A 21327-nucleotide genomic window follows, 5' to 3' on the forward strand; every position below is an offset into this window, starting at 1 on the left:
TTTTCAACCAGATGCTGTTTCCAAGGGATGGATCCTGGCTATGTCTGGGAAATTCCAGACATATGGCAATCCTAGCATAGCTAATAGTCAGGGATGATGCGACTTGTAATCCAGCAATTCCTGAAGGGCCACATCTCTACCACAGAGATCTGGGGGGCAGAGGCTGTCGATTTTGTGTAGTACCAGAGGTGTCTCCTTTCAGCAACTCCTGCAGCCCAGCTGGTGCCAAATGTATTGCTCTGCTTTCCTTTGGACCCCACCAGTGAGGCCGAGAGGCGGGTCTTGTCGTCTGGGAAGCCAAAGACCTCCCTTCACATGGCCCAGGCTGGCGCCCTGGGAAGGTCGCCTTGGTGCTACTAAGGCAGCAAAAACAAGGCAGGAGGCAGCAGTCGCGAGTTACTGTTCTCAGCAGCCACAGCAGGTGCTGTGATTCTCAGTGGTTTGATTCCCACCCCTGCCAAGGCATATGCAGTTGTCTCTTGATACAGATGGCTGTCAACCAACACCACCACAAATTGGGTGTGAAATCTGACCCCCCCTGGGTGGCGAGGACACCAGTTTGTAGGGAAGCTCACTTGCAGAAGTTTCTGGCGGAGGGCCATAGCTCAGAGCACACACTTTGCAACTGGCTCAATGGAATAAGGATTTGTCTCCTTTTAAAATCAGTCCTTTATTCAGAATCATGAGGGCTGGAATCTTACTTTATTTTGAGGGGGAAGGGTTTTATTTTGGAGGTAGCAGAGTGCACACTTTAAACACAGAAGGTTCCCAGTTTCAGTACTCAACATTTCCCTGCCCCAAACCCTGAAGAGTCACTGCCAGTCAGTGTCAGCAACACTTAGTTCAATGGGCCAACTTGACAGGAGGCAGCTTCCTATATTCCCATTGGACTGAAGGTGAGCAGCACGAGACCATCAGATCCACCAACTGGAATCAGGCTTTCAGCAGCACTGAAGGGAGTGTGGCGGCAGCGGCAGCACCTGGCAGGCAGCCCAGCCCAAGCCTCATCTTTCCAAGCTCAAAAGCTGAAGAGGATGCAAACTCATCAGGAAGGCCTGATGATGATACAGAACTGGGTCATCCCGGGATTAAACTTGGAAGCAACATCAAATTCCAGGCCTTTGAGCAAGCTGAACTTGCCCTCAGAGGTCAAAATCAACAGAATGCTTCCAAGTTACCAGAGTAAACATACTGGTTTGTTCTTTTGTTTTTATCAATTTTTATTGGAAGTTTTCCACATAAAATACAATAAAAGCCAAGCTAATCTAAAGAGAAAGCAAGAGAGAGAGAAAAGCAAGAATAGAATCACAGAATTGTAGAGTTGGAAGAGATCCCAAGAGTCACCCAGTCCAACCCCCTGCGATGCAGGAATCCCAGCTCAAGCATCCCTGATGGCCACCCAATCTCTGCTAGGAAGGAGAGGCCACCAACTCCCCAGGGAGTCTGTTCCACTGCCAAACTGCCCTTACTCTCAGAAAATTTCTCCTGATGTTTAGTCATAATCTCCTTTCTTGTAACATGAAGCCATTGCTTCTAGAGCAGGTGAAAACAAGCTTGCTCCATCTTCCATGTGACAACCCTTATGATATTTGAAGATGGCTCTCATATCTCCTCCCAGTCTCCTCTTCTCCAAGCTAAACATACCCAGCTCCTTCAACCGTTCCTCATCAGGCTTGGTTTCCAGACCCTTGATCATCTTGGTCACCCTCCTCTGCACGCCTTCCAGCTTGTCAACATCCTTCTTAAACTGTGGTGCCCAGAACTGGACCCAGTATTCCAGGTGTGGTCTGACCAATGCAGAATAGAGTGGGACTATAACTTCCTTCGATCTGGACACTAAACTTCTGCTGATTCTTCTGCTGATCCTTTCCACATGTACTGCTAGTGAGCCCGTACATGATTATCTCTGCTGACAGGAATGTCAGCAGTCAACATCTAGTCCACCACAATTCCTCCTCAGAAGTCCAGTAAAGATACTGGTTTGGAAGAGTGGGTAACAGTGCATCAAGTGGATTGGCACACGCGCTGGGTGCATGCGTATTACATTAAAACCAGCACGGTGAGTGGTTAGAGCAGAGGCATGGAATCTCTTCCAGCCCAATTCTCTAATAGGCAACCTGGCAGGGGCTACCTGCCAAAGATGGGCACCGCCAGAGATGCAGGCGAGCAGCTCAACGGACATGACTCTTAGTCTTATGCAGGAGGCTATATCTGAGCCATGCAAAGTCAGAGGTTTCTACACACACCTCTTGACCCAAGTTCAAGGAGACATTCCCATTAGGCACAAGCACTTGAGAGACACCTGTTCGATCAGACAGAAGTGCCAGAGATCTGCAGGCAGGAATGTGTCGGGCACATGCTTTTCATGCAGAAGGTCTCAAATTCAACTTCTGACATCTCCAGCAAGGACTGGGAGACCCTGCCTGAAAACTTGGGAGAGCTGCAGGCCAGCCAATGTAGTCAAATCCACTGGTCCATCTCACTCAGTACTGTCTGCACTGACTGGCAACAGTTCCCAACCATTTCAGAGAGGGGGTGTTCTCACCCCGACCTGGTGGGGACTTAACCTGGGACCTTCTGCACGCAAAGCAGATGCTCTCTTACTGAGCTCTGGCCCTTCCTTAATAGTGGGCTAGAAGGAATGCTGGTCTGAGGGTAGAAGAGCAGCTTCTGCTGCTCCTGCCTAGTCCATCATCCTCTTGTGGCCATCGCAGGTGCCCCTTGGGAAGCCCTCCATCGGGACATCCTGCAACCCTGCCATCAGCTAACCTAGGGCACAACATATGCAGAAGTGCTGCGCCTGCTCCCTTGAAATGAAGCAAGACATTGCCATCAATGGGAGGAGCTGCGTAAGAGCATGGTCTCAGGTGCAGGATTTCCTCCTTGTTGTACCTGACGGGCCAGATCTGTGCACCTCTTGCTCTCCTGTTCTTAAATGGTGCCAAACATCACCCACCCACCCAAACTAGGCCTTCCTCTTGGCTCCCACCTGAGAAGGCTCACTGGTTTGCAGAAGGGGAATAACTATCCAAGGGCACAGAATCACCATTCCTGGGGTTGCAGCTCCACCTACTGAGCATGGGAAGCAAGCACATCTCTCCCTCCCACAGAAAGAGGAGAGTGCACTTCTCACATGTGCCAAAACCACACCTAAGCTTTTCTTTCCTTTACACACACTCACATGGGCGTGGTGGACTTCAGCCCGCTGTGCATATCCAATTCCATTGCTAATGACAGCATGCACTGAATATCATCCTCCCATATACGGTGCTTTAGGACCCTAAAGGACTCCTTTCTCCTGCTTAAATCTGCCTGAATTTCTAAGATTGTCCTGGGAGGCTTCTACAAGTCCACATGTCCTTTGAAGCAAGAGGGAAAGGCTCTGTTCCGTTGTCTTCATGGAATGCTCTCTTGACACCAACTCTGATTTCTTGCCTGCACCAAGTGCTGAAATAGGAACAGACCTTCTACCTCACGTAATCCCTGACCGCTTCATCCATGGTTCCAAGACTCAAAACGAAGTCCTGGGCTCATAATTCTTTTACATCTAAGTGTATGTCTTTCGTACTTGGCTCCAGTTGACAGATCTTGAGGCTACAGTATAAATAAAACACACAACAAAGCAGATCACACAAGCCTGAAGCCTGCCCACCCCCCTTGCTGTAGATCTATCTTTATGCCAGAGTTCATCTGGTTTTATTGAGATTTTGTTGTTTTTAAATAGTTCGCTACTTTTATGCACTTTTATATGGAAATATCAGAGACCAGAGTTCCTTTCACACAAGGACTGTAGATGTGGGGGGTGGGGTGGAAATTGTAGGTAGAAAAGGGCTGCACTCAAGGTTGCACACACACACTGCCAAAGCCACACCCCAACATTGGCCTCCTCCACAACACCCACAAATTAGGCATTTGCAAAGGAAAGCCTCCCCATGTTCACATCTAGGCAGGATTCCAGAACACACAGAAAGTCTAATGTGTTTGGAAGTCTATACATGTAGACTTTTCTTTGCAGATGTCCACTCTTAATGTGTAGCAGAAACTTCAGGAGTGATGCACCATCTTGGGGCTGAGGACAGAGGGCTGGCCCTGCAGCCTGTCTGGATGTGGACTCCCCTTCACATGGGAAGCTGAGGCTTAAGCCAAGTAATGGTCTGTGGAAATGCTGGGGCAAGAACAGAAGGGCAGAGCTGTTCCTGGTGGGCTTGGGCTCCCTCTGAAGGACCCAATTCAAGTTTTGTAGGTGCTCTCAGATCTGGAGCTGCTTCCAGATCTTCAGGTGGCAAGGAGTGCTTTGGCCCAGTTTCAGCAGGTGTGTCAGCTGCACCCCTCCCTGGAGAAAGCAGATCTGGCCAGTGACTTTAAGTCACATTTGGATCAGATCTACACATGGAATTATCATTCAAAAGTGTTTGGAAATGACAGCTGGTGCAGAATCATGCAGACAGATTACCACATTACAAAACTCTGCTAAAAATGGCACCACCTTGCAATCTGCTAGTGGCTGCACTTCAATGGGCTGGTGATTACATATGGGGTTTTACTGTAGGAAGGTGATCATTGAGGGTGGAGGAAGTTTCTTTAAGAGAAAACCTCCACTGCTACAAGGGGATGCACCTCATTCTGTCTTCTTTGCACTCAGAGAGTGGCAGGTATCTGACGGGCGAAAGGGTCTTCTGAGATTCTGACCCACCAGAGTCCTGAAAAAGTGATCCAAGGTACACTGCCATTTTAATAATAATTATTTTTTAAAAAATGGGCACTTCAATCGTGAAGTCCAGCATGCAAGGATTGTTTTGGCACAGTAACTAACCAGCCTCGTGGATTCTCCCCATGTGGCTCAGAGCTGTATGCTGTGCTTTTAGAGTTCTCAACAATGGGGACATTGGGAAGATGGTTTGCTGTGTCAAAAAGGAAACAACCTGGCTTTGCTGTGTTTTATAAAACAAACAAGCGTGAAAATTGATGTAAGCTCTGACCAGTATGCACACAACTATAATCTACTTGCATAGGAGTGATATGCATAAGAGAGGACAGCCAGGAGAGCAACACACCACTGCATGCAGGAAGAGGAGCCACAAAGCAGCCCCCGCAAAGCCCCAGGCTCCTGCCACCTCTCCACTCCCTGAATCCAGCCCTCACTGTCTTGGTGCCCTCCAGGTGTTTGGGACTACAACTCTCAAAGTGCCTGGAGGTCAGCCAGGTTGGTGAAGGGGCTGCCTTAGCAAGACGAAGGGTGCAGGGGACACAGCCTCCCCTCCCACTACAACCCTTCAGCAAAGAAAATAACAGAGATTTTTTGGACAGCGAAAGATGGTACAGCAGCAGCAGCCCTGAACACAGTTGCATTTTGTGTCCCACTGCTATCTCTGGATGAACAGGCTTTGTGGTTTTCAAAGCATGACCAAGAAATCTGCAAAAAGCCATTCGAGACAGATGAGTGTTGGACTGGCCCTTGGCAGATCTGCAAGGAGCTCAAGTGCCTCTTCCACGTGACCTCCAGGCCCAGCAAGACTATTAGCTCTTTCCAACCTCTTCCCCAAGCAATACATTTAAAACGGGACAGGAGGAAATGAGGAGAGCATCCTGTTCCCCTGTCCAGTCCTCTTCAGCCAGCTCTTTGTCAAGGATTTACGGGGTGGGGAGTTCTTTCCTAGGCAGTCTTTGAAACAAACAAGAAGAGTCCCAGATACAAAAGAGGAGGATCATCTTCAGGATCAAACCCCTCAACCTCTAAAGACGTCTCCTCCTGTCTTCAGATGCTACTGGAACGCCAGACAGCAAATAACTAAGCAAATGCCAGCCAAAAAATAGGGAGAAGGGGGCAGGATTTTCATGAGCTGAAACATTCGCTGGTAAGCCGGGAAGATGGTTCACAGTTTCCCGTTTGCTCTTCAATCCCACCCAAGAGCTTCACAATTTAAGATCCAGGTGTAATTGCTAGGTTTGCCCAGCTGGCGGGGGTGGGGGGTGGGAAGAGATACCTGCCTTGACCTACTCCAGGTGGGCCATACATAGCAAGGAGCAGCTCTGGGAGGTGGGACACAGTCAGACTGAAAGTCAGGGCACACGCAAGCCTTTTTGCGGGCAGGGCCACCGTTAGGTTCTCACTTGGAACTTCCCAGCTTTGGTCATGTATTTGATCCCTTTGAAAGGCTTGTATTTCTCTCCGTACATGTCCAGGCGATTCACTTTCAAACCTAGGAGGGCAGAAAAGGTAAGGAGAGAGGTTGGGGGAGAGCAACTGGGGAAGACCAGACATGGCGGCTCTGTTCTGCCTCCACTGACGGAGGCAGAAGACCCGAGTGCCCATTTCTGGGAACCACAGGTGAGGAGAGTGCTCTTGTACTCAGGGCCGGCTTGCGCACTTCGCAGGGCATCTGGTTGGCCACCGTGAGAACAGAGTGTGGGACTAGATGGGCCACTGGCCTGATCCAGTGGGCTCCTCTTAGCCCCTTAGGATGTTGCACAGAACTGCTTAATCTTCATGAAACCTATTATGCTAGAGATGGGAAGGAGCAAAGGAGGGGACTAATTGTCTGCTGCAGTCCACTGAGCCATATAGTTTCTTTCACATGTCTCCCTGTAGAGTAAGATTGCTGCTTTGTACATCCCTGTCTTTAGGCACCAGGCAAAAAAAATCCTCTGTAACCAGGACTTCGGCCTTTAACTATCTGTGGCCTTTTAGAAGGGGGTGGGATGTTTTTAATGTATCCCCTCCCCTGGTTTTAGTGTATCTCTGTGGGGTGGGTGAGTGGGTTGTTAAGTCGCTTTGGGTTGCCTTGGGCAAGATAATGTCATTAAGAAGTTTAATAAACTAATAAATGTTAGGTGAGTGGCTAAGTGCCCCAGAACAGAGTCCAGCAACGACCAGGATACCAAGTCAGAGGATACAGCCTTCAGTTAAGGAGCCAGATCAGGTTCCTGGCTCCAAGCTTGACACAGGTAGTAAGGGTATCTCTGAGCCCAGCTCCCACAACACCAGGGGTCAGAGAACCAGAGCCAAGACGCTTCAGTTGAGCTCGAGGAACCAAGTGCCTGCCCCTCCCAAATGACCTGACCAGGGACCACAGGAAGCAGGAGGCCACAGCGCCTAGGAGAAGTGGCCATCTTCAGGCCAGAGGCTGCCCCTTTAAGGACACTGCTTCCCCAAAGGACGTGGAGCCAGAAGAGGCAGGACAGAAGGCAGAGGCTGAAGAGGCCTCCGTTCACTCCCAACCTTCTCGTAGCAAGTCACTCACTGGGCACGCTCCGTGCCACTGAGCCAGCTGACCGGCCTGGATGCGTGAGCTCCTCCAGGCACCAGACTGATAGGGCATGACAGAAGAAAGGGGATTCTCAAGGATGGCGTCCAGGATAGAGAATGTTTGGCCTAGGAAGACCTACCTGCTTTGGTCAGGTGCCTCACTTAAGAAACTGGCAAAGGGGACACTGGGCATTCATTAAAACAGCAATCCCCCCACCTATTTGCCCAACAGAGTGGGAGCTTTTCAAGGCGGCTCAAAGCAACCATTAAGATGGAATAAGGGTGGCTTTTGTGTCAGCAACAGGCTGTTAAATTGCCTTGCAAGCCCACCATCCTCTGCTGTCGTCTGCTTTGGTTTATCCTAATTGGTTCAACTGAGAGAGAAATGTTTCAGAAGGAAGTGCGTAAGTTTAAAAAAGCGGAGTGTCACTGAACTCTCTGCCCACATACCGGAAATGGCCAGCTGCTGGATTTTGAACTGCAGGTTGATGGTGGGGTTCTCGTCCGGCTTGGAGGCTCCTGCCTGGAGGCTCATGGTCCCCTTCAGATTGGGCAGCTTTTGGGGGTTGATCTTCCCCACATCCCAAGACAGCAGCTTCACAGGAGAAACAGAAGACAGGCAACCACAGAGCTTGGAGTCAGTAAGACAGAGGAAGGTTGAAAGCCAGTGTGATGTCGTGGCTGGAGGGCTGGACTAGGGCCTGGAAGAGACCAGGGTTCAAATCCCCACTCGGCCATGAAGCTCGCTGGGTGACCTGGGGACAGTCGCTCACTCTCAGTCTAACCTACCTCACAAGCTTGTTGTGAAGACAAAACGGGGAGGAGAGAAAAAGTGTATCACCTTGAGTTCCTTGGAGGGAAGTTGCGATATAAAGGTAATAAATGAATAAATAAAATAAGGTTTGGGGCCTGGAAAGTGTAGGACTTGCAGTGCTGACACACAGGAAGGAAGGGTATCAGAATATGCCTCTGCCTTGACCTCAGACATACAGACCAATCTGCAACTAATGCACTGTGAATTAATTTGAGTTTCCATCTCAACCCTCTTGTGTGCTTATTCAGAAGCAAGTTCTTGCTCTATTCAGAGGACCTAAGTGTGGATAGGAAGCTTTAGTTAATCATCCAAGACACCCTTCCCAGGGTGCTGCTGCCTCTGGAATCAGAGGGTGGGGAGGGCAAAGGGAGGAAACAGAACAAGGACTTCTAAGCAGTGGTGCCCTCCCTGGGGAATTCATGGTTTGCTCACTGGACACCTCTAGTGGGCTGACCAAAACCTTTCCTCTCTTAAAGCAAACTGGTCATTCCTATTGCTGCCATCTCCAGTTCCACTCTGCAAATTGTTTTTAACTTGGTTTTAATATATCAGTGCATATGCACATTGTGTGGCCCGTCTTCGAGTGTCTTGGCTTTGAAGACACTCGAACTCAGGACGCAAGGGAGAAACGTGCTAAGAAGAAGGCCCGCTTGGCAAATCCAGACCATGATCAACTCCCACCCGGAAACCAATGTCCCCACTGTGGAAGGATGGGTGGATCCAGAATTGGCCTCCACAGTCACTTACGGACTCATTGCTAAAACTCTGTTTGTGGAAGACCATCTTACTCTGCTACAAGTGATCACCAAAGAAAGAAAGAACATTGTGTGGCAAGTAGGAATGGATCTCAGGTTCTCATTTTTTCAGTCATAATATCTGTACTCCAAATTTCTGTAGCAACTTGTGGATTATTATTTTTTAATCCTCCTGAAAATTCACCAGCATTTTAGTGCTAATTTCTCCTAGTGAACACATTTTGGTATACTATTTTTAGTAATATACACAATTTCACAAGCAATTTCCTGTAATATAATGCATTATTGTATGTTGTTTTCACTAATACACGTGTTTTTATGCACATAGTATATATTTCTGTACACATTATTTGGCTGGAGAACTGCATGCAGAAATTGTGCCACCCTAATTGCCCTACTTGGAAAAGATGCTGAAAAGCATCTAAATGGGTCAAGGGGCTCTCATCTCCTCTCTTCCTGGAAGATGAGAGAAATTGTTCAAGAACCAGACTTTGCTGCCCCAGTCCCACCTCCCTTCTCACCTTTGTGACAGGATCAAATGTGTGCGCCCCCTGCGAAGGCGTGAGGGTCATGTTTAAGACTCCTTTGGGCATCTGGCTGGTGACCATCACCCCCTCCACGCTCTTCCCCATTGTCTGCTTGGGACCCACGGTGATCTCAAAGCGGCCCAAGGAGTTGCTGTCCCGGAAACTGATGTTGTGCTTCACATAAACAGGGATGGACACCAAGCTGGAAGAGAGGAGACACCATTGCAGCAGCAGCAGCAGCAGTAAAAACCAGCTCCCCCCAACCTGGTGTCCTGCTCCGTATGTTTTGGAAAACAACTCTCATCAAGCCTAGCTAGCAGGGGAGTCACGTTTCGGCACTGTGGTCCAAACCGCCACCTCCCCCCCCCCCCCCCCGCTGCCCCACTGTGCTGGCCAACGATGATGGGAATTGCAATTAAAAGCATCTGGAGCAGGGCACCAGGTTGGAGAAAGCTGCCCTAACCTGCCCGGTCCTGTGTAGGAGGAGAAGGATTTTTGTGGAGCCAAAGATGCACTGTAGATCTGAAACAAATTTGGGGGAGGGATGGTGGCTCCCAAGTGCTTTTTTCCTTTTTAAATTTGGCTTACAAAACTTCGAATTTACATTGTCAGCATTGCCAATGACAATTACTTTCAGATTTATAGATTTTAGTCAGTCAGTCAGTCAGTCCCTAAGCATCATCACCTTAAAATCCATGAGTACTGTTACATCCCAAAAGCAACTCTCAACACTGAATGGCAATGGCAATATTTTTAGTTTGTGTAAGATTAGCTTTGTCATCTTGATTTTTCAAGAGCCAGTCTGACTATGGCAAATGGCACTTCTGAAGGTCACTGAGAGGGAGGTGGGGTCCATCTGTACACACCCCTAGCATCTAGTCTTCCCGCTGATCCAGGACAAAGGGGCTGCTCCTTTGTCTTAATTCTGCTCTTTCTGTGCTCAGTTTTAGCAAAGGGTCTGCAATATCCCGTTTCATCACTCCCTCTATTTCCAGCATTCAGGGATGTCACTGCTTATGGAGCAAAAACAGAAACCTCCAGGACTGAGTGTCTGCAGTGACCACTGAATACGGACTGACTGCTGGGGATGAGGAACAAAGCAGAGTATCCTGAACAGCAATACACCATGCTGTAACATTTCGTTGCAGGTTCCTTGTGGCATCTTCCAAGCCAAGGTTGACTTCATGCCACACAGTTGCTGATCTGTTTCTGGGCCCAATTCAAGGTGCTCGTGTTCACGTTTAAAACCTTAAATGACTCAGGCCTCAAGTATGTGTGTGTGTGTGTGTATATATATATATATATATATATATATATATATATATATATTTCGGCAAATGCTGGAGACATACCTCTTTACCCTTAGACGCCCGAGATGTGTGTTTTCAGGACATACCATATTCTTGTGAATGTAGTATGTTCTGTTTTTAATTCAGAATTTTAAGTTGTTGTAACCCGCCCTGGGACTTGATGATGAAGTGTGGGCAATGAAGAGAAGAGAAATAAAAATAAAATCAAAAAGGGTATGGAGCCAATAAGAGGGTGGCAGTTCCCCTGGGCGGGGGAGAGGCACAATGTCACCACGAGGGATTCCTTTTCAAACCAAGTGTTTAGGGAAAGATCCTGGACCTTGGGAGCCAATGATTGCTCCCAACCCCGCTCCTTACTTCTGAGCGCTGACATGATATGACAGCAGACGGAAGTTCCCATCTGGAGGAATGAAGGAGAGGATTCGTTCTGATTCCCAACGCTTGAAACGCACACATGGGTGGAAGCTGACGTCGTCCAACAACCTGGGATTCTAATGCAAGCAAGATAAAGACAGCAGAGATTTCTAACCAGACTGTTCTCTCTCCTGAAATCAGTGGGTTGTCTTTTCTGCTGCCTGTCTCTTCCCCACAGTTCCTGATGTATTCCCAATACCCATTTCAGAGGTCTAACTGAGGGCTGGGCCGTTGGGACTCGCCCCAGGTCACACACCCTCCCCGGCCAGGCATTGGACCCTCCTTGGGTGCTTTCGCTTGGATAGGTGTCCTTGAACTTTGGTAGTGACTCTTGCTTGTCTGGATGGAGGAGAGATGAGCATGTGTAGAAACTAGCCTCCTAGACAAAGGTTTGTTGCTCTGCTTGCTTTTGCCTGTCTCCATGCACCACTGTCATGTGGCCCCCAAGGGGTTGCCCAGAAGGAAATATGGCCCTTCAGCTGAAAAAGTGTCCCCCACCCCTAGTTTAAACCCTCCTTCCCACCACAACATTCTGCAGTGCCTTCCACCCACACCAGCCAGTTCCTCTGGCATCTTCCCCCAGGGAACCTTGGCGGGTCAACAGTCATCAAGTGATGAAGGACCACACAAGCCCCATCGGGCTTGATGGCCATCTTCCAGGCTTCCCTGGCATCTGAATCAAGGCAGAGAGAGAGCAGGAAAAAGGTCTTTCTCTGTTGTGAGGCTCCATATAGCCAGATATGGAATGCCTTCCCTAGGGGTGCTTGCCTGGTGCTGACTTTGATGCTGTACTGTTGCTAGGCAAATAATTTTAAAAATTGCCTAAGCATCCTCCTGCTTTTTTACTATCTGGCATGTGAATGTTTCTATACACCAACTGTTCTACTATATTACATGTGCCACCCTGACATTTTTATACGGAAGAGCAGCACAGAGTTGTATCCAATTAAACTGGAACCATTGGGATTAATGGACCACCCACCCACGCCATTCCACTTCATTTGTTCTGCAATCTTTGCCCAACGCGACCACATCACTGCTGCCTGGTGGGCGATTATTGCACTATAGCGCAATAAAAGAAGGACAAAAAACAAACAGAATATTTACAGTATAAAAAAATACAAGATTTCAGCAGAAAGTTACAAGACATGCATGGATTGGAAATGAAGCAGGGTGTCTGCCCAAAAGTTTTGCAGGCACAAGCAGTATAGCAAGTGGGATAGCCTGTAACTGCCCCATCAACATCATGGGTGCAAATAATCATGAAGGCACAACAGAAAGGACATACGGAGGGTACCATAAGCTTGTGATGATCCTTAATTCAAGTAGGTCTACTCAGAGCATGAAAAAAGCAAGCAAGAGGTCCTTCCTCTCAAACTTTACCATAAAGGAGAGGGTAAGGTCTGGCATCCCAGTTAATTTCACGCAAGCATCAATCACCCCTTGGATTTCAGCCGTAATCGTGGAACCTGCCATGGGAAATAAAACCCAAGTGGGTCACAAAGGAGGCCAGGAAACCCGGGGAAATCACTTTGGACACTGATTATGGTTAACAGTAGTCGAGACTTTTCAAAATGGTAGATCACTTTGTAAGTTACATCTGAAAAGAAGCATGCAAACACCATCACTGACGAGGGAAATGAAATGAACAAGAGGAGGGGAATGCATTGAAATGTGTCTTCCTTTGGCCCCAAATGCTGCTGCTTCTGTTCATTGAGGCAAGGACACTGCTGCCTAGAGGCGATGCCATGTGAATACAGATCTATGTACCTGATTTGTCAATGATGGCATCTATCTCCTCAATCACATCAAAATAGGCCTCGTTGTTGGTGTACTTCACACCGGTTCTTCGCCAAGGAACAACAGACAGTTGTCCTGTGGGGAGCTGCTCTCCCACATTGGTGCTTCCTGAAAAGGTTAAAAGAGATGGCAGTAGACAAGTGGACAGCCAAACCCATTTCCTAATTTCTCATTCTCTTGTACCACAGCAAAACACTGCTCTCTCTCTCTCAGAAACGGCAGTATTTTCAGATTGCATTTAGTGCAAGGAGTTCCCATCAGGAAGAGCCAAAATATTTTTCTTCTGCATACCAGATTCATAGGGCAGAAGCTGTATGCATATGGAAGTTTGCAACTCTTGCAGCAAAATATCCCACAGCCCAAAGGGAGCAGCTAAGAGCTACTCACACATAAATTTGCTCACATTTTTATGGCAAGGAATGCACCAAACTTGGGGGTATTTGTGTCTTCTTGAAAAATCTTATTTGCATATGTTCTTGCAGGTCTGTCAGGCATTCACCCTCCAGGGACAACTTCTGGTACAGTAGGAGAAGTCATATGCATGAACATTGTCTTATGCACACTGAAACTGTGTATAAATCTTACAGTGTGGGAACATGGGAGGGCAAGATCCCTGCTGGGATTCTGACTGTTCATTTGTGGTTCAGAACAAGTTATAAATAAAATAAAATTAAATAAAAATAAAAATAAAAATCTTCTCCACATTGGCAAGACAGATCCCATCACCATTAGCCCTGAGAACATTATTCTCAAACTGAGGCATAACCTCTTAGCTACCTTCACCCTCACAGAGATCTAGGATGAATGGGAGAAGTTGCTTTTTCAGGAAAGCTTTGTTTAGGTCCCCAAAGCTACAATGGGTACGTGCAACAGTTAACCATAGCTTCTCCTTACATTCAAACCAACAAACTATGGTTAACTGCTTCCAAGCCAACCAACTTTAGGCTGTCTCTCCATATTCTGGCTTGCTAAGAAGCCATTAATCATAGTTTCCTGGTTGGTACATAATGAGAAGCTATTTTTAAACTGTGGCTTCCTGGCTCATTTCCCCATCCTATGAAGGGAACAGCAAAGCAGCTGCATGTGGAGGAACAACGCTGGCTCATAACTTGGCATATTAAGCCAAGATTTGATCATCCAGACACAGCCACTGATGACCAAATGAGACTATCTGAAGGTAGGAGTTGTGGGGGTATACAATCTGCATGCAAACCAGGAATAGGAAGCCCTCTAGATGTTGTTAAGGCTCCAAATCTCCTCATTCCTGACCACAGACCATGTGAGCTGAGGCTGATAAGAGCTGGAGCCCAATGTTATCTAGAGAGCCATAGGTTCCCTGCCTTCAGTGCAGACAATCAGCTCACTGACCTGTATTGCAGTGTGAAAAAACCTATTGACAAAAATTAGAAGTAGAAAGCGGTCAAAGCCAAATATGGAGAACAGTTGTTGAACTGAATATGGGTCAGTTGTCAGGTTGTCTACATGCAGAATAGTGTCTCAGAACCATTCAGTTGTCAAACTTGTTCGTGACAGTCTTCTTGACATCATCTGAACTGAGCTGAAAGATCTACCTCTTCCATTCATTCCAGCTGTTCAGGAGGATAAACCTGGCTGTGCTCTTTGTCAAGAGGAGGTCCACAATGCCACATGTGCTTCCCCAGTGAAAACAGTAAGTCATGGGATCCATCTAGCACATGCAGTGAAGATTCTTCAGGAAGTTATGAACACCACCAGAGTCTGATGCATCTCTCATCAAATGCATCTCTCATTGATGCAACCCTCCATAAAATTTACTTGCAAGCAAATCCTACTTGTCTCAGTGGGGACAAACTTCCAGTTGCAAAATGCAGCTGTGAAACCTTTTTGCTTTAAAGCTCTTACACCAGTTCTCCACTAGTTCACCTGTTAAGGCTCAGCCCTCGCCCACTACCAGGGATGGGAAAATCCAGTGAAAAGTGTGAGATAACTCTAGCTGCACTGCATCATCATCTAACCACCCCACCAACAAATGAGAATGCGTGCTCATCAGTTAACGCCATCCAAGCTCCCTGCGAACAAATCAGTGTGAACGCTCAATAAATAGGTTATTTGGAGACAACACACACACATACACAAAATCACAGACCTGTAATGGTGTTGACAACTGTCCGTAGGATGGTCGGGGGCTTGATCAGCTCCTTCAGAATGTTGGACTCAGTAGCCAATGGGAATCCATTGTCCAGCATCTCCTCCAGCACCTCATAGACCACCACGACATTGTCCTTGATGACAATCTCGGAGCAGACTCCAAAATAATCCTGTGTGTGGAAACAAGGTTAACAAGCCTCCTCAGGGTATCTGCTGAAACAGGCCAAAGAGGGAGAGCTCCGCTTATTCCCCATGAAAAGAAAAGCCAGAGGTGGTTTTCCTGTGTAGCAAGGTGAGGAAGCCACTTCAAGCAGGAGTTTTGAGGTATCACTGGGAGCAGCAGAGTGAGAGATGGAAAGTCCTGGCCCATGGGATACAATCCTGGGAGATGTTCTCTTGACAAGATCACAAGGAACGAATGGGACCACTTGGGACCAGGTTAGGTCAGCCTTTTCCATCCACAGTCCATGCAGGTGACTGCAATCTATGGGGGGGGGGCACTGCGACCCATACCAAAGTCCATTTGGCATGGGTTCAAAGGAGGGCCTTTTCCATTGGGGAGCCCATTTTGTGGAACAAGCTCCCTATAGAGACCAGGTGAGCATAGACAATGGAGGCCTTTTGCAGACAACTGAAGACCTTTCTGGGATTCCTTGACTATTGGTATAAAACTCCTTTAAGAACATTTTAAGAACCTGCTGGATCAGGCAGCCCATCTAGTCCAACAACCTGTGGCCAACCAGAGGTCTGTGGGAATCCCCAAAGCAGCACTCGAGCACAAGAGCAGTCTCACCCACTGTGCTTTCCAGCAACTGGAATTCAGACAGAATTTTGCTCTCTTGGTTGCTGCTGCTGCTGCTGCTGCTGTTGAAAAGTACTGTATATGGCTTGTTGATGTTTTAACTGGTGTTATTTATTGATTTTATGTATACTGTGAACCACTTTGAGATTTATAAAATGTATAAATGAAGAATAGCATTTCAGTATTAAAAAAAACACAGTAAAGTAAAATAAGTGGGGAACAATGCTGGTCCACCTGGAAGTGAACCAGAGCACTCTGTAATTGTGGAGAGAATGCTGGAATAGGGCCAAGGAGACAAGCATTTCAATGTCACCCAGCCATGAGGCTCACAAGGCACCTTGGGGCCAGTGACTATTTACTGACCTTACTCCTACAGGGTCTTGTGAGGATAAAGTGGGAATATTTTGTGTGGTGGGGGGCAGGGGGGGGGAGAGACCCATGCTTGTCACCACAAGTTACTTGGAAGAATTGAAGTATAAAACTATTAGAAGGAAGCATCTGGCCCTGTTCATTTCAGAACATCACCCTGGATTGTGACCCAAGTTGGTTTGGAGTTTCCCAAATTTAGGAGGGTGGGCTCTCCTTCTCCGTCTTCCCCGACCTTTTTCTTACAGTCACCAGGAAGCTACAGTGGTAACTGGAGGAGGAGAAAATGAGGCACATAAATAATGAAGGAGTGCAGAGAACCATCCCTGATGCTCAGCTCATCAGATTACAACTCAGATTCCATCACTGGTTCTCATGTGCTGACAGGTAGTTAGAAAATTGTGGTGGGTGTGCAGTCTGAGCATGCCCAAAGTAAGAAAGGAGGTGAAAGCCATTTTTCTGTAAGGAAGGGTAAAAAATTAGGAAAGAGAACTGGAGCATCTCTGAGGTGGCCTTTTAAATGGGGGTCTAGGAGTCTGCATGGCCAAGAGCCCGAAAGAAGGGTGGTTCTTCAGTGGTGGAGCACCTGCTCTGAACGCATCTCCAGGTGGGGTGGCAAAAGACTCCTTCCAGAAGCCCTTTAGAGCTGCTGCCAGTCAGTGGGACTGGTGGCAGGCAACCTGTGGCCCTCCAGATGTCGATGGACTCAAACTTCCATCCTCCCCAGTCACCATGCCCAATGGCAAGAGATTGCATGAGCTGCAAACATCTCCTGAAAAGCGGTCTGAAAGCTTAACAAATAAATGACAACCTATCAAACAAACAAACAAACAAACAAACAAACAAACAAACAAACAGTCCACCATCTGGAGGGTTTTGAACCCCGCCCCCCCCCCCCGGCAGTGTAGACCATGGAAAACTAGTTAGAGCAGTGGTCTGACTCTGTATAAGGCAGCTTCGTATGTTCCTGATCATGAGGTGCCCTGTGACAAAACACAGAATCCTACACCAGTTTCTAGTCCTCGTTGCCATTTTACGTACCTGAAAAGTATCCACAACCCGATGAAGAAATTCAATGACAAAAAGCGGGGGTACCTCTGTCTGGATCACTGCCACAAAGAAGATCTTGTGCCGATAGACACTCAAGAGATAGTGGTGAGGGGTGGGGATCACGGGGGGCACATTTTCTGCCTCTGAGGCTCTTTCCTGTGCCTCAAAGAAGTAGTCACAAACCGAGCGGCTAACCACACTTTTCCAGTGTTTCTCAAGGAAGATGTCCCCAGAAGAGTTGATCAGGAAGAGGCTGTGAATCATGGCTGGTCCAACAGGGAAGCCCAACGCTGGAGATGCCTTGCCAAGTCCAAAGGAAGTTGGACTGTGCTACTTCAGATCTTTAAGAAATTAACAGTGACAAAATATATATTACTTCATTGAGTGTTATTGAGGAAGGCCAGCTCACAAGTGTTGTACTAGCACCTGGGAGAGCAGGATTCAGATCCCAGCTCAAGCATGAAGCTCACTGTCTCTCTGCCTAACCTACCTCACAGGGTTGCTGTAAGGATAAAAAGATGGGATATAAAAGGAGTAATCAGAACAAATAAATCTCAGGACCAAAGTCATTTCACCCCCCGCCCCCAGTCCTTATTGCCCAGCAGCCACAGCAGCTCCCATCCAGCTGCTCAAGATGGTTCACTGTTAAAACAGTGTTTATGGAAGACAATCTCACTCGGCTACGAGTGATCGCCAAAGAAGCAGCAGCAGCAGCTCATGATGGTGTTGGGGTGGTTATATGCAATCTCAGTTTTTTGTTTTTTTATTAATTTTTTTTTAAAAAATTCTTTTACCAATTATTCAAACACAACCATATTCAACAATTTACAAATTTTTGACTTCCACCGGCTCATCCTACAATCCTCATGTTTTTACCTTTGTTCCGCATTTCCTTTATAATATATTGCCAGTTTATAATATCCTTACATCTCATTTTCTCTTTACAATACCCTTTCTCATCACAAAGCCTCTTTAAATCCAACTAGCGTATATGCAATCTCAGTTTTAATACTGTTTGTGCCTTCAGAAGTTTAAGGACAGACCTACAGCTTTGTTTCCATGTTTAACTTCCTGCTGAAACCCTGTATCTCTTTATGCTGCAACGAGGGGCCACTCTAGGCGGCAATAATGCAGAGGAGGCATCCCAGAATAACCAAGGAGGGGGAATGATGTGTGGCTGGTCCAGTATACACCCACCACTAATGCCCCATCACTGTGTCAATGACATCTTGCAGAACAGATCTTCAAAACAAAAAACAACACACACCCCACCATCCCCCGCAACCCTTGGCCAGTCTCCATTCACATACCCTCTCATGTCCCTCTACTTCAGCCCCCACCTCCTCAAATTTCAGAGTGCTCACTTTATCAATCATCTATTAAGCTTGAGCCAGTCTTGTCCCTTCACTTCCAGGTGCCCCATTACAAGTAAGGTACCTTCCTTTCATTCCTAGCCTTCATCCAATTAGCTCATCCTGTGTTAAGCTTTGAAGACTACAGCAAACTGAGAGATGGTTCACACTTGCAGTCAAAACCAAGAGAGAGTTGGAGTGAGAATTTCAGGTGTGGGACCATGGCAGGAAACGTGATGTGATGACGATGCAGTTGCATGGATGGAAAGTAACAGCGACAGTATTTGCAGAAATGGTGGTGTGTTTCCTGCATGTACTGATCAGTTCCAGTTAGGCTTTCTCCACAGGGTCACATACCTTGTGAGGCTTGAGCCTGACCAACAAGCACTCTCTCTACAATGACATCCATGCACCAATGTCAAATATCAAGGGAATGCACGGGACATTTCTGACAATGCTGCATTTATGGATCAGATTCTCGCTTAGGGTTTGCCAGAACCCAAACCTCAATGCGTTTTAAGAGCAGAATAAAACTTCTTTTATTTGTGCAGTTGTTTGACAGCTGGGATTGCAGACTTTATTTAAATTTACAAGAACGTTTCCTTTCTTTGCTGCTTATAATAAAATGCTAGTATTACAAATTAATGTGGTACCATATAATAATATACTATGTGACCCCAAAGCTCTGCTGTGAATTTCTCTTAGTAATCACCAGGGTCTCCAGCATCCACATTCCTGTTTTTCTATTCAGGGATCCACAATTGCACTTGCCAGTCTTCCCCTAGAAAAATCAAGGATAGCATTAGGGACAGCCTCTGACCTTCTCTGCTTGGGAGGAGTGGAGGGGCCACATTGCACCTAAGAGGCACTCAGCAAGTAGACTTCTCATCATTTTCCAAATGGCTCTGAGGTTCAGGGCAACAAAGACAACCCCCCCCCCTTCCCACCTCAAAGTTGGGGAAGATGTCAAGGTATTCTCACCCCTTGCATTTTAAATAAAAGCACACATTCTACTCGTGTAAAAACACCAGGCAGGCCCCACGCTGATTCCTGGACCATCCATGGGCCAGATTGAGAAGGCGATTGGGCCGCATCCGGCCCCTGGGCCTTAGTTTCCCTACCCATGCTGTAAGTCAACCCCCTACACAACACAGGTTGTAAATCTGCAAGCAACCCCAGCTGCAGTCTCTCAGCTCTCCAGAATAAAAAGCCCGTCCATGGATGTTGCTTGTCATTCCTAAAATCCTCATTACAACTGCATAGCTCACAGCTAGACATCCACAGGGTTGTTGTTTTTTAAGAACCAAGAGCTCTACCCCCACATTAGAGCCTGTGTTATTTCTAAGAATTCCTATTACAATTGCCCCAGAGCACAGGGAGGATTTCTGCTAATTCGACTATTACTTAGTGATGTGGGTTAATAAAATAAATGAATTCCCCCTCCCCCATACAACTTAGGGAAATTTGCACTGAATAGTTTTCTGTTTCCATCAGAAGATATTGTGATGCATTGGAGTAATCTAATTTAGCACATTCGTTTTACTTGCATTTAGCAAATAGATTAAAAAATTAAAACTCCAAAGTAGCCTAATATTGAATTATTGCACTTAGTATCCATTTAACTTTTAAAATGGAAGCATTTTCATTGAAAAATAAAGAGCTGGAAAATGTGGAATGTTTTCAACTCAACATCGCTATTACTGCCCTACTGTCTTCTAGGACAGTGTTTCCCAAAGCTGGGTCCCCAGCTGATTTTGGACTACAACTCCCATCACCCTTAGCTAGCCAGACCAGTGGTCAGGGTTGATGGGAACTGTAGTTCAAAAACAGCAGGAGACCCAAGTTTGGGAAACACTGTTCTAGGATGCTAAGCTGAAGACCCTAATGGAGCTCCTAAGCATCCCCACTGGGACACCTTCATACCTAACATAGCAGCACATGAGCCTGAGCCCCCCTCCCACTTACGCAAACACTCCCTTTCATACAACCCTCCACACCTCCGGAACGCAGAGCCCTATATCTTATGTACCTTTTCAACTCCCTGTTCTCCATAAGTATGCACATTGCAACCCCATAGATTTCACCCACATGACCTCATTGAATCCCCATAGCCATCTTGCCAGGGAGATTAAGCCGAGACAGTGACTGGCCCAAAGGGGCTTCATGGCTGTGTCAGGATTTGGTCTCCCTGACCAACGCTCTAGCTGCTGCACATACTGGCTCAAGCAGCCTTTGCCAAAGGTGGTGCCCTCTGCATGGCCATCAGCTGGGGCAGAGGCCAGTTGTAGTGGAACATCATCCAGAAGAGTGTTTCCCAAACCTGGGGCTCCAGCTGTTTCTGGACTACAACTCCCACCATCCCCAGCTAGCAATACCAGCAGTGAGAGATGATGGGAACTGGAGTCCAAAAGCAGCTGGCAGCCTACGCTCGGGAAATATTGGCACCACCTTGGCCAAGGTTGCGCAGCGTTCCCCACTGGCGGAATCCCGCCAGACTGCGGCTCCGAACCCCCACTGGGACCCCCGCAGCCCCGCCTTCCCGCCGGGGGGTCTCGGCCTGCGACCCTCCCAGCCCCCCGGGGCTCCAGGGCCCGGCCCGCCCCCGCCCCCGCCCCCGCCCCGGCTCACCGGACGCTTCCTCTCCTCGCCAGAGCCTTGGCCACGCCCCTTGCCCCGGCGGTCTCCGCTGATTGGTTCGCGGCAGACAGCCCCCCCCGCCCTCCCCCCCGCCGGCAGCACCAGCTGAGAAGGGGGCCGCTGCGTG

General features: G+C 47.6%; 1 protein-coding gene across 4 annotated transcripts; it reads right to left on the reverse strand.

Moving 5' to 3' along the window:
• Positions 1 to 680: 680 nt before the first annotated feature.
• Positions 681 to 21327, reverse strand: AP3M2 (adaptor related protein complex 3 subunit mu 2). Of its 4 annotated transcripts, XR_013842008.1 has the most exons (11): positions 21192 to 21272; positions 19276 to 19344; positions 17203 to 17552; positions 14992 to 15163; positions 12837 to 12974; positions 12450 to 12535; positions 11010 to 11143; positions 9337 to 9544; positions 7697 to 7841; positions 5989 to 6200; positions 681 to 3594 (listed from the first exon to the last, which is right to left on the reverse strand). XR_013842008.1 is itself a non-coding variant. In XM_079989008.1 (10 exons), the coding sequence occupies exons 3-10, from the start codon at positions 17473 to 17475 to the stop codon at positions 6100 to 6102; spliced, it is 1257 nt and encodes a 418-aa protein (XP_079845134.1). In that variant the 5' UTR covers positions 17476 to 17552; positions 19276 to 19344; positions 21192 to 21272; the 3' UTR covers positions 681 to 6099. The 4 variants fall into 4 exon arrangements, 3 of the variants coding, with proteins under 3 accessions (XP_079845134.1, XP_079845135.1, XP_079845136.1); XM_079989008.1 differs by having other exon boundaries at positions 681 to 6200; XM_079989009.1 differs by lacking the exon at positions 19276 to 19344 and having other exon boundaries at positions 681 to 6200; positions 21192 to 21327.

This window comes from Podarcis cretensis (genome assembly GCF_951804945.1).
Source record: "Podarcis cretensis genome assembly, chromosome: 8".
Lineage (NCBI taxonomy): Eukaryota > Metazoa > Chordata > Lepidosauria > Squamata > Lacertidae > Podarcis > Podarcis cretensis.